Here is a 13,411-nt window from a genome sequence, read left to right on the forward strand (position 1 = left end):
CCAACCATTTATTTCGCATTAGTGTACACACAGTATGCCTATAGACAGGAGGAAATGCGATGCTACCAAGCGGCCCAATCACAGTTGTTATGGTCTGCATTGCCGCAACACGCAGTTACATTTTTGGAGAGGTGCGCATCAGGCTATGGTGTAGGGTAGGGTGTTCATTTGACGCAGAAGTATAAATCAGCCTTAAGAGGTGCGAGGTGGCTTTCCAAAAGAAGGAAATGGTGACATCAGGCACTGTACTCACACATTATGGTCCATTTCATCCAGTGAAGCTTCCTGCACACTGTTTGGGATGCCTACACATCCAGAAGAAAGGTGTCCAGGGCTGTCAGAAACACTTGCTGCAGTCCCAGAGTCAACTCCTACAATCAGCACAGAGGAGGCCCCAGAACCTGAAATTGTTTCACAGCCACAAGCCCCTCGTGCCATGCAAGATGACCTCCCCTTGTCAGGAAATAAATTATCCCACAAGAGTAAGAAACCTTCCCCAGTGATTAAATCTTTAGACCTGAATGGGACAGTTCAAAATTTACTATGGACAGACTGCGAGAGATCCATGTTTTTGCTTTAAATTAGTTTAATGTTTTGAAGTTACAAAATATCACAAGATTGTTATTTTATGTGAATATGTATTTTGCCCCTTTTTCCTAAATTTTTTGGACTTTGCTTTTTGACAGTTCTAGAACATTAAAATATTAGATAAACACCGTTTGAGATGCAATGACCAACAAAGATTGAAATGTTGATGGTATCTTGCACATGTGAGCTAATGCTGCTGTCTTCATGGGCTAACAGCTCCAGCACTGAAGGCTTAATTATACTTATGTGGCTCTGATAGTCCGACATGTTGCTTGCAGATCTGACACCTGACTCTAAAACACACTGAGCTTAATAACTATTTAATAATTTAATAACTATTAAATGTTATTGCATTACAGAAGAACACATGTATCTACAATTAGATAACATATTTGCTTTTGGTTACTAGTGTAGTCTTTTCAGAATCAGAATCAGGTTTATTGTCACTGGCATGTGTTGTTGTGAAATTTTGTTACACTTAGCAGCAGCAGCAGCAGTTCAATGCAATACATAATCTAGAAGAAGAAATTCAAAATAAAATAATAAATTAATAAATCAATTACAGTATACATATATTGAATAGATTAAAAATCATGCAAAAACAGAAATAATATATACATGTATTTAAAAAGTGAGGTAGTGTCTAAGGGTTTAATGTCCATTTTTATTGTTGGTACAAAGAATTCTTTGCCAATAATATGGACAGATTCCTTGTAGTACAATGCATGCACCCAACCAAGAAGTAATTGAAATACTTTACTTAAACCAATCACCCAAAGGCAAAATATTTCAGATTCTGGAAATCTAAAATAAAGGTCATGAATCAGAAATGTTAATTTCTTTTGGTCTATCCTCAGATAGTGCCTGGACATTTGACTATTTCTGGCATTTTCTGTTTTAACTCCAATAAATGCTAACTACATACATCTCACATAAAATGCTGGAGAAACTCAGCAAATTGGGCAGCACCTATGGAAGGGAATAAAGGGTTGATGCTTTGGGCTGAGACCCTTCATCAGGACAGGAAAGAAAGAGGAGGGGGGATGAAATAAGGAGCTGAGGGGGATAGGTAGAAAAGGTAAAGGGCTGAAGAAAAAGGCATATTCTGTCTGGGTGGCCACCAATCTGAAGGTATGAACATCAACTTCCAGCCATTCCTTCCCCTTCTCTCTTTTGCCATCCCCTATTCTGGCAACACTCTTACCCCTTCTCTTCTCACCTGCCTATCACCTCCCCCTGGTTCCCCTCCTCTTTCCATTTCTTCCATGGTCAACTGTCCTCTTCTGTAGGCTCCCTTCTTCTTCAGTCTTTTATCTCTTCCACCTATCCCCTTCCAGCCTCTTACCTCATCTCCACTTTCCTCTTCACCTGGTCTCAACTATCACCAGCCAGCTTGTAGTCCTTCCTCTCCACTCACCTTCTTACTCTGGCTTCTGTCCCCTTCCTTTCTAGTCCTGATGAAGGGTCTCGGCCTGAAATGTTGACTGTTTATTCTCCTCCATAAATGTTGCCTCACCTGCTGAGCTCCTCCAGCACTTTGTGTGTACTCAAGAATCCCAGCATTGTATAATCTGTGTTAATTATCTTCATGCATTTTTTTTCTGTTGCTTTTATTGTTCCCTCATCTCTGGAGATAGATCTGTTTTTATGCATAAATCTCATTCTAGGTAAGCATCTATTCTCCAGGTCAAATGCATTTGGAAAATGTATTGGCAATGAACAATGTAGGTGTCCTGCAGCAGATGTTTCACAACCCAGCACTTCTTCGAGTGAAGCAGGCATTCACTTTATCTGTTCCATTTCTGTTATGGCGTGGTCTCCCCTGCTTTGGATAAAGTAAACAAAAATTGGTTAACTGCTCTGAGGACAATTTCCATTTAGTTCTTTAGGGTCATTATTAACTTCCAGTTGTTTGTCTCTCCAATTCTCTACGCCATTCTATTGCTGCCAATGACTTATACTTTCCAAAGAAATCTAATGAAAATTAGAGGAACAAGTATCTCATCTTCCAACTTGACATTCAGAATTCAACAATGAATTCGATAATATCAGATACTCTTCCCAATTTGTATCAGAACTTGTCACTTCTGATCACAGATCATCAAACTGAAATGTTAATCCCTGAAAATAAAAATCCAAAGAATTGTGGATATTGGAAATCTGGTGAAAAGAATAGGAAATGTTAGAAATCGCTCAGCAGGTCAGGCAGCATCTATGGAAAGAAAAATTGAGTTAATGTTTCAGGTTGAAGACTCAAACATCAGAACTTGGGAAGCGAGAAAATGGTAGATACAAGGGTTTTTACAAATGCTGAAAATCTTGAGCAACACACAAGATACTGGAGGAATTTAGCAAGTAAGGCAGCATCCATGAATGGGAAATAAACAGATGATGTTTCCACAGATGCTGCCCGACCTGTTGAGTATTTCCTGCACTTTATGTTTAATTTCAGGTTTCCAATGTCTGCAAATTTTTGCATTTTGATTATTATTTTAACACAGTTTGTTTGAAAGTGTGTTTTATTAACGATTCTTGAGATGTCTGCTGTAGGTAGACCAAGTTTCAAAGGCAAACATTATGGTAGGAATCATTGCTATTCAGTAGACCATGATTTTCTGTCTGATCCAAGGTCCTGATATTCAAACACCCTTTTCCCTGGAGAGATACTGCCAATATTATTTCTGCAACACCTTTTAAATCCACTGGCAAAATAATTAGATCAACATTAGAGTCATCTCCTTAACCAATACCCAAACATTGATGCCTGAATTAAACACTTTCAGCTTAATTAAGAAAAATACATTGTTTACATACCTAGCACCAGACTCCTGAAACACAACTCTAAGTAAATGAAAACAGAAAAAAAGCAATTGTAGGTGCCAGGAATCTGAAATAAAATAGAAAATATTGGAAACACCCAATCAGTCAGGTAGCAAGTACGGAAAGAGAGAGGTCAATGAGATAGGTCTGCGTTTCCAGTCTCAGACCTTAAGCAATAAACTCTTTTTCACAAATGGTGCTTGACCTGCAGAGTTTTTCCTTTAGTTTTTTGTTTATAACTCAACACCGAGGGAAAGATGCATTCAGGATGGCAGTGAAAACCTTAATTCCATGCATGTAGAGCATACAGAAGTCTGCTGTCAATGGCTGAAAGAGATCATTTACCTAACGAACACCTACCAGTTTGCCCACTCAAGTACTCCATACTTCACCTGTGATACACCCGGACCTTCACTTATTTGCCTCAGGACTGGTGACCTCAGAATTGGATTGGAACTAAGTCATCCTTCATCCCTAAAGGCCACTCAAGAAGAAGAATAAAGATCACTTCACGTGCAGAATATCTATACTATTTGAATATAGTTCAATAGATCGTTCCTATCTATGGCAGAAGAGATGCTCGAGCTGCGATCGTTAGTCACCCTCCCCCACCAAACACAACTTCAATACAACCATCAAATGCTCCGCCTTCAATGCTTCCATTGGCCAAATGTTATAAATATTCCATTTAATTAACACTTTTTTCTTTTGTTCAGTAAATTAATTTGCAATCTCTACTGTCAATTACCGAACTTTTGCATTTGGATTGGTCAAAGTGCTTGTTGTTGCCTCATGCCAATTGGAGTGCCGGTTGGCGAGCGAGGGTAGTGTGATTGGTTGCGGTTGGCTAGGGGCGGGGATGTGGTGGCGGATCCGGTCCAGCCCCTCCTGTTGGCTCCGGGAGCCTGAGGTAGGAGTGCACGGTTACAGCGTTGCGAGTTTGTCTGCTGTTGGTTAGGTGTCTGTTACCTCTGAGGTTGAACGGAGTTGAAGGCTGAGGTTTGACGGCAAAAAGCTGACAAGGACAATTATACCGCACAATAGCTTTTGTCTTTTTTTTTGATGGTCTTATTTTGTCAAGGAGGGAAAGAATTATTTTTGTTGGGAAAGAAAAGTCGGCACAGCATTCTGAAGTGAGGTTTGGATAGTGAACGCTGCCGGGGATGGCAGGGTCGAGAGCCGGGATTGGCGGCCTGCTCCTTTGCCGCCAGTGAAGGAGGCTTCCTCCTCCGTCGCCGATACACGGCTCCGGCGCAGTCCGCCTGAGGTAAGAGAGAAGATAAAGACCATAACCCGTAGTAGCGGCTGAAGGCAACAGCAGGGTACACCCGTATTTATAATTCCATTCCTCTCTCTCAAGTGTGTTTTGGATATAAACGATGGATCTGAATGGTATATAAATAGAACAAAGTCATTGCTATGCATTGGGAAAGAGAATGCATCCTTGATATTGTCATTTAACAACCTCTATGTAGCGTTGTGTCCATTTGTAATACTTCATATCCCATTTTGCAATATTGTACGCTGGCATTACAGGTATTTCATATCATTTGTAGCCAGAACTAAGAATTAGGGATAGCTTGTTTTGGTTTTGCCTTGTGCTTTCTTGCGAAAAAAAAGGATATACGTGTGTTACTATATCAGATGAATCATTAAGGGATGTTCAACTAAATCGGTGTGTGGAAGATTTAGCACTGTACTAGGATTGTAATTCAGGGAAGGGCGTGAGATTGTTCTGTATTCTTCAGGGAAGCGGATTTCGTGAAAGAGCTAGTGGTGTGATGCGGTATTTATAGATTCAAAACGTGTGCCATCCGTTCCTGTAGTTTCGTATTAAAATCGTTTACAGTATTGCTTTTATTCGACAAGGATCGTTTACATTAAGACCTTACTAATGGAAAGATAAGCTTGGCAAAAATTTGGCTTTCTTGTGTGGCTGGGATAATTGAAATGATGTCAGTTGACGTGGTTTTCAAACAGTGTTTCCCGTCTTATGTTGATGGAAAATAGCCTGATTAAAATTATTCACAACTGTCACGGAAATCTTTTCTTTTGAATTCTAAAATTCAAATGATGTATAATAAGAATTGCTGCCAAATACTGAGAGACTAGAAAGACAGCAGATTAACCTTTGGCTAAAATAACTTCAAGCTAATGTGCATAATTTAATTGTTTTAACGTCCTGACTGGGTATGTATTAATGTAGAATTAGTTGACAAGGAAATGGAAATGTAAAGGTGCTTGTGTGCAGCATTATGTGATCATCAATGATTTGTTGAGAATCCAGAAAAGCAATATTGACTGACTTACAATAAACAGTTAATATCTGGTACTAGTTGACCAGTGTAATATTGACATTACAAGGTTGGAAATGCATTGGTTAATATCATCAATCAAAACTAACAAAGTATTTTGTACTACTTTCATTCCAAACCTTGAAACATGTTCAGTACATGAACCTGATCAAAAACCTGAAGTAGTTAAGGAATAATGATCTTTGTAGGTGAGGAAAATGATACTTAAGAACATAAATAATAGGAGCAGGAGTGGGCCACCTGGCCTGTTGAGCTTGCTCTGCCATTCAATAATATCACGGCTGATCTGACCACGGACTCATCTCAATTTACCTGCCTTTTTCCCATAATTCCCCTACTATGTAAAAACCTATCCAACCATGTCGTAAATATATTTATGGAGGTGGTCTCCACTGCTTCATTGGGCAGAGAATTCCATAGATTCACCACTCTCTGGGGGAAAGCAGTAGCTCATCATCTCTGTACTAAATTTCCTCCCCTGGATCTTGAGGCTACGTCCCCTAGTTCTAGTCTCGTCTACCAGTGGAAGCAATTTTCCCACCTCTATCTTATCTATCCCTTTTGTAATTTGATACATTTCTATAAGATCTCTCATCCTTCTGAATTCCAGCGAGTAAAGTCACAGGCGACTCAGTCTCTTCTCATAGTCTAACCCCCTCATCTCTGGAATCAACCTGGTGAACCTCCTCTGCACTACCTCCAAAGCTAGTATATCATTCCTCAAGTAAGGAGGCCAGAACTTCACACAGTACTCCAGATGAGGCCTCACCAGTACCCTGCAGCATAACCTCCCTACTCTTAAATTCAATCCCTCCAGCAATGAAGGCCACCATTCCATTTGCCTTCTTGATAGCCTGCTGCACCTCCAAACCAATCTTCTGCGATTCATGCACAAGCCCTCCCAAGTCTTTCTGCACAGCAGTGTGCTACAATCTTTTACCTTTTAAATAATAATCTCATCTTCCATTTTTCACTCCAAAGTGGATGACCTCACATTTACCAAGATCACACTCCACCTGCAAGACCCTTGCCCACTCACTTAACCTATCTATATCTCTCTGCAGACTCTCTGTATTCTCAGCACAAATTGCTTTTTCACTCAATTTAGTATCATCAGCAAACTTAGATACACTACACTTATGTCCCCTCATCCAGATCATTAATGTATATCATGAAGGGTTGTGGGCCTAGCACTGACCCCACAGCACACTGATTGCCAACCAGAGAAACACCTATGTATCCCAGATCTCTGCTTTCTATTGGTTAACCAATCCTCTATCCATGCTAATACATCACCCCCAACTCTACATATCCTTATCTTGCGCATAAGTCCTTTATGCGCAAGCGCGTGGAAGTTAGCCCGTGAGGCAGCAGGAGATTTTAAAAAGTGAGCAGATTGAGAAGGGGTGGTCATTTCTTTAGCAGTTTGAACGGGGCACGACTGCACAAGCGCGTGGAAGTCAGCCCATGAGGCAGCGGGAGAATTTAAAAAGCGAACAGATTAATGGAGTGGGTGACAGAGTAGTGGGAGATAGAGTAGGAAGGCTTTGGCGAGCAGAGGCTGAGGACGAGCTTGATCTCAGTGAGGTAAGGCCGGGTAAGCTCCTTTAATTAATCTAATTAGTTTAGAAGTAGGTAATGGAGGCAGCAGTTAGGGCAGTCGAGTGCTTTGTTTGCAGTATGTGGGAAGTCAGGGCAAGCACAATTGCCCCTGATGACTACACCTGTAAAAGGTACATCCAGCTGCAGCTCCTGACAAACCGAGTTAGGGAACTGGAGCTGGATGAACTTTGGATCATTCGGGAGGCAGAGGCAGAAATAAACAGAAGTTACAGGGAGATAGTCATCCCTAAGAGTCAGGAGGCAGGTAGCTGGGTGACTGTCAGGAGAGGGAAAGGAAATAGACAGGAAGAGCAGAGCACCCCTGTGGCCGTTCCCATCAATAATAAGTAGACCGTTTTGGATACTGTTGGTGGGGATGACCTAAGCAGGGAAGTTGCAGTAGTTGCGTCTCTGGCACCAAGACTTGTCCCTCAGCTCAGAAGGGAAGGAGGGAAAAGAGGAGAGCAGTAGTGATAAGGGATTCGATAGCTATGGGGACAGATAAGAGGTTCTGTGGAAGAGATTGAGAATCCCGGATGGTCTGTTGCCTCCCTGGTGCCAGGGTCCACGGTATCTCAGATCGAGTTCTCAGTATTCTCAAGAGGGAGGGTGAGCAGCCAGATGTCATGGTCCAAGTAGGGACCAATGACATGGATAGGAAGAAGGAGGAGGTCCTGCAAAGACAATTTGGTGAGTTGGGTGCAAAGTTGAAGGACAGGACCTCCAGGTTTGCAATCTCAGGATTGCTACCCGTGCCACGTGCTGGTGAGGCTAGAAATAGGAAGATAATGCAGCTGAATACGTGGCTAAGGAGTTGGTGCAGGAAGGAGGGCTTCATGGTCCTGGACAATTGGACCTTGTTCCAGGGCAGGTGGGACCTGTTCCAACGGGACGGGTTGCACCTGAACTGGAGGGGGGACTAAAATCCTTGCGGGAAGGTTTGCTAGTGTTGCTCTGGGGGTTTAAACTAGATTTGCAGGGGGAGGGGAACCAGAATGTTAGAGCAGTGAGGTGGAGGAAGATAAAGGTCATGCGAGAACTGCAAGTATAGTGCATGGAGTAAAGCCAGATCTAACATATAGAGAGGCTTTGAGGAAAGAGAAACAGAATAAAAGGTATAAAGGTAGTAAGGTAGAAGGGCTAAAGTGTGTGTACTTCAATGCAAGAGGCATCAGGAACAAAGGTGATGAACTGAGAGCTTGGATACATACATGGAATCATGATGTAGTGGCCATTACAGAGACTTGGCTGGCACCAGGGCAGGAATGGATTCTCAATATTCCTGGACTTCAGTGCTTTAAAAGGGATAGAGAGGGGGGAAAGTGGAGGAGGGGTGGCATTACTGGTCAGGGATACTATTAGAGCTACAGAAAGGGTGGGTAATGTAGCAGGATCCTCTTGAGTCAGTGTGGGGTAGAAATCAGGAACAGGAAAGGAGCACTGGGAGCAGAGGTTCTATTAGGAGTATTCTGTAGGCCCGCTGGTAGCAGCAGAGATACCGAGGAGCAGATTGGGAGGCAGATTTTGGAAAGGTGCAAAAATAACAGGGTGGTTATCATGGGTGACTTTAACTTCCCTAATATTGATTGGCACCTGATTAGTTCCAATGGTTTAGACGGGGCAGAGTTTGTTAAGTGTGTCCAGGATGGGTTCCTGTCACAGTATGTTGACAGGCTGACTAGGAGGAATGCCATACTAGATCTAGTATTAGGTAACAAACTGGGTCAGGTCATAGATCTCTCAGTAGGTGAGCATCTGGGAGACAGTGACTACCGCTCCCTGGCCTTTAACATTATCATGAAAAAGGATAGAATCAGAGAGGACAGGAAAATTTTTAATTGGGGAAGGGGAAATTATGAGGCTATAAGGCTAGAACTTGTGGGTGTGAATTGGGATGATGTTTTTGCAGGGAAATGTACTGTGAGCATGTGGTTGATGTTTAGGGATCTCTTGCAGGATGTTAGGGATAAATTTGTCCCGGTGCGGAAGATAAAGAATGGCAGGGTGAAGGGACCATGGGTGACAAGTGAGTTGGAGAATCTAGTCAGGTGCCTCTTCCCCAGGGCACCACTGCTCAATACAAGAGGACATGGCTTTAAGGTAAGGGGTGGAAAGTTCAAGGGGGATATTAGGGGAAGGCGTGGAATGCACTGCCTGAGTCCGTGGTGGAGGCAGATACACGAGTGAAGTTTAAGAGACTACTGGACAGGTATATGGAGGAATTTAAGGTGGGGGGTTATATGGGAGGCAGGGTTTAAGGGTCAGCACAACATTGTGGGCTGAGGGACCTGTACTGTGCTGTATTGTTCTATGTGGCACCTTATCCACCGTCTTCTGGAAATCCAAGTAAATGACGTTCATCTGTTCCCCTCTATCCACTGTGCTCATTATATCCTCAAAGAACTCCAGTAAGTTTGTAAACAGGACCTGCCTTGGCTGAATTCATGCTGCGTCTCCATGATGGATTCATTTCTTTCCAGATGTCTCACTATTTCTTTAATGATAGCTTTAAGCATTTCCCCAACTACAGATATAAAACTAACTGGCCTACAGTTATGTGCCTTTTGCCTACATCCTGCTTTGAACAGTGGCATGACATTCCTCTTCTTCCAATCTGCCAGGACCTACCCAGAGTCCAGATAATTTTGGCAAGTTTCACAACCTTTTGATTCACCGCCATACACGGTTGGTTGGCCGATAAGAATATAGAATAGTACAGCACATTACAGGCCCTTTGGCCCACAATGTTGTGCTGACCCTTAAACCCTGCCTCCCATATAACCCTCCACCTTAAATTCCTCCATATACCTGTCTAGTAGTCTCTTAAACTTTACTAGTATATCTGCCTCCACCACTGACTCAGATAGTGCATTCCACGCACCAACCACTCTCTGAGTGAAAAACCTTCCTCTGATATCCCCCTTGAACTTCCCTCCCCTTACCTTAAAACCATGTCCTCTTGTACTGAGCAGTGGTGCCCTGGGGAAGAGGTGCTGGCTGTCCACTCTATCTATTCCTCTTATAACTTATATCATGTCTCCTGTCATCCTCCTCCTCTCCAGTGAGTAAAGACCTAGCTCCCTTAATCTCTGATCATAATGCACACTCTCTAAACCAGGCAGCATCCTGGTAAATTTCCTCTACCCTTTCCAATGCTTCCACATCCTTCCTATAGTGAGGTGACCAGAACTGGACACAGTACTCCAAGTGTGGCCTAACCAGAGTTTTACAGAGCTGCATCATTATCCCACGACTATTAAACTCTGTCCCTCGACTTATGAAAGCGAACACTCCATAAGCTTTCTTAACTACCCTATCTACCTGTGAGGCAACTTTCAGGGATCTGTGGACATGTACCCCCAGATCCCTCTACTCCTCCACACTTCCAAGTATCCTGCCAGATAGGAGAGTAGGTTGGAAGAATGTTTCCTAGGTCACTTGCTTTTCGATAGTCCTGGAGGTCAATGGTTTGGATCTCATTTTTGTAGAATGCCTGCTATGTTCAGGAAATGGAAAGGAAACTGCTTGTTCCTATTAGAAAACCAAGAAAGCTCTCAAATAAATAACATAGATGGAAGGGTTATACTCTTTGGGATTTAGATGAAAATGTTTGTAAGACATCTTGTTTATGTAGGTACAGAGTGATTGTAAACTGCATTATTAAGCATGACAGTACAAAAATGAATTTGAAAATATTGTCACTCAGCTTGCTCAATTGATCAGCTATTTTAAAACAAAATTAATCAACTGAAAATGATGGGAAACTTGTGTTAGGCACTATTACCACCATATCTTGTGTAATTTTGTGAGAAATTCCTGGCTTTGGATGAGCAAGATGCTGGAAAGTTGAGACCTTAGATTAGGCAACTGAACAAGGGGACCTAAAAGGATGAATATTTCAGGATAGTCATTCAAAATATTTTTGAGGTAAATTTTCACCTTTTTCTAAAAGAGAAATTACCATCTCCAAATCTTTAATGACCCATTGGGGGGAGGTGGGGGGGGGGAAAGTGAAAATTTTAGTGATGGACTTCTGTTTCTGATTCATTTCTAGCAAGGCTGTCAATTATTGACCATGTCAGAAGAATGCAGCTATTCTGAACTACTTTATCGAACTGCCGTCTCCTTTTGGAGAAAGAAGCTTCATGATTGTAGACCCAGTGAAAATGGAGAGACTGACAGAATATAGTCCAAATGGTGTCTGTTTTGAAAAGAAACTTGGAGGTGTTGGTGGTATTTCTATGCACCTGCTGTTCTTGTCCTTGTAGTAGTCTGGAGAGTAACTGTGTATTTTGTAGATGGACCACACTGCTGCCACCTCTGAAGGAGAGAATGAATGATCTCCATTACCGCCATCAACACAGTTACAGCACACGACTGTGCTTCGGACTCTGCTCTAACTCGTTTCATACCTATGATTGTGTAGTTAAGTACAGCTACAATGCCTTATTTAAGTTTGCTGATCTACAGTGGACCCCTCCTTCAAGAAAGTAGCATGCAGCATCAAGGGCTCCCATCATTTAGGCCATACTCTCTTCTCACTGCAATCATCAGGCAGGAGGTCTCTCGCCATCAGGTTCAGGAACAGTTTTTATCCAACAAACTTCAGGCTCCTGAGGCAGTGTGGATAATTTCATTCACCTCAATAATGAGCTAACTCCATAACCTGTAGACTCAATTTCAAGGATTCTACAACTCGTGTTCTCACTATTATTTAGTTATTTGTACAGTTTGTCTTTTGTGCATTGGTTGTTGGTCTTTGTTTATGTATATAAATTCTATTTCTTTATTTTTCTGTAAATACCTGCAATAAAATGAATCTCAAGGTAGGATATGGTGACGTACTGTAACTAATTTGAAAATACATTTACTTTGATTAACTCTTGGGGTCCCAATCAAGTTGGCAACTTTATTGTAGATAGAGTTGAGCTTGAGAGTTGCTGGTGGTGCATTCATGGAGAATATTTTTGCACAGCTGACCTGTGCCTTGTAAATGGTGGAAAGGCTTTGGAGTGTCACAGATGAGGCAGTCTTTGCAAAGTACCCATCCCCTAACCTTTAATATAAAAGCAAAACAAAATCTAGAAATCCCTAACAAGCCGGGCAGTACCTATGGAATGAGGAACAGTTTACATTTCAGATTGAAGGCACTTTGCTGAAGCAACTCTGTTATCTTCTCAGAGCTGGAAGTCGTGCTCTACTCAGGGATGTCTGTCTGTTCATCCTCGGTAGTTTCTTTTGACCAATGTTGGCCAAATCTTGATTTCGCAACCACACTTCTTTCACGAACAAATATCTTACTCCAATTTGTCTGATGTGGCTTCCAACTGAATTTTCAGTTTTAGTTGAGATCTATCCAGAATTTATAGATATGTGCATACCACCCATCATTTCTTGAAGCTCTGTTCTCATCTTGTTATAGGATTCAAGCTAGATACTCCCATGTGTGTGTGCTCTTGATCTCTGCAAAAACAATGACTCATTGTGTTGCCACTTCTCTGACCTAGTCTGGGAGCTACAGTGTGCTGCTCTGGTAGCCACAATATTTATGTGACTGATGCAGTTCTGGTCAGTGGTGATCTCAAGGATATTGGTGGAAGGCTTGGTAATATTTAATGCTATTGTATGTTAAGAGTAGATGGTTTAACTCTGATTTGTTAAAAATGTTCATTGCTTGCCATTTTTGCTGCATGCTTATCATCAGTCCATGCCTGAATGTTGGCTTGGTGTTGTGCTTGTGGACTTGGACCACACTATTTTTTAAGGATTTGTGAAGGCATTGACCTTTGTACAATCATCAGCAAATAACCCAGCTCACCTTGTGATAGAAGGGAAGTCATTGATACAGCAGGGCGCAGCTGTTACCAGGATACTGCTTGAAGGAACTTCTGTAATGATGACCTGGGCTGGGATGATTCATTGTTGGTAGCCACAACCATCTTCCCAGTGCTATAGTTTGTACATTTGGTATGTTATGTTATTAAATAAGATAATGCGAATGCAATTATGGATAGTGATATGATAAATTGTAGGGAATAAGCAAAGCTTTTTTATGGGCATCACTTTTCCTCTGGGTTTTCCTAACA

The 13,411-nt window shown here is 41.9% G+C and overlaps 2 protein-coding genes across 3 annotated transcripts in view; both read left to right on the forward strand.

The window, feature by feature from the left end:
• Positions 1-4,342: 4,342 nt before the first annotated feature.
• Positions 4,343-13,411, forward strand: part of LOC132384559 (protein TANC2-like) — a 764,460-nt gene continuing 755,391 nt past the window's right edge. For both annotated transcript variants that reach the window (XM_059955744.1, XM_059955745.1), the window contains exon 1: positions 4,343-4,675. The gene's annotated coding sequence lies outside the window, so the exon portion shown is untranslated. The remainder of the gene's footprint in view (positions 4,676-13,411) is intronic.
• On the forward strand, positions 8,667-12,127 carry LOC132384561 (uncharacterized). The gene is made up of 2 exons (XM_059955748.1): positions 8,667-9,425; positions 11,380-12,127. The coding sequence occupies exons 1-2, from the start codon at positions 8,883-8,885 to the stop codon at positions 11,512-11,514; spliced, it is 678 nt and encodes a 225-aa protein (XP_059811731.1). The 5' UTR covers positions 8,667-8,882; the 3' UTR covers positions 11,515-12,127.

Source organism: Hypanus sabinus, chromosome X1 (assembly GCF_030144855.1).
Source record: "Hypanus sabinus isolate sHypSab1 chromosome X1, sHypSab1.hap1, whole genome shotgun sequence".
Lineage (NCBI taxonomy): Eukaryota > Metazoa > Chordata > Chondrichthyes > Myliobatiformes > Dasyatidae > Hypanus > Hypanus sabinus.

Bases quoted from the DNA above. Each gene is read 5' to 3' on its own strand.
- LOC132384561 (XM_059955748.1), top strand. From the start codon at position 8,883: ATGGGTGACTTTAACTTCCCTAATATTGATTGGCACCTGATTAGTTCC. The intron at 9,426-11,379 runs GTAAGGGGTGGA...ATTCATTTCTAG, and splicing joins CAAGAGGACATGGCTTTAAG to CAAGGCTGTCAATTATTGAC.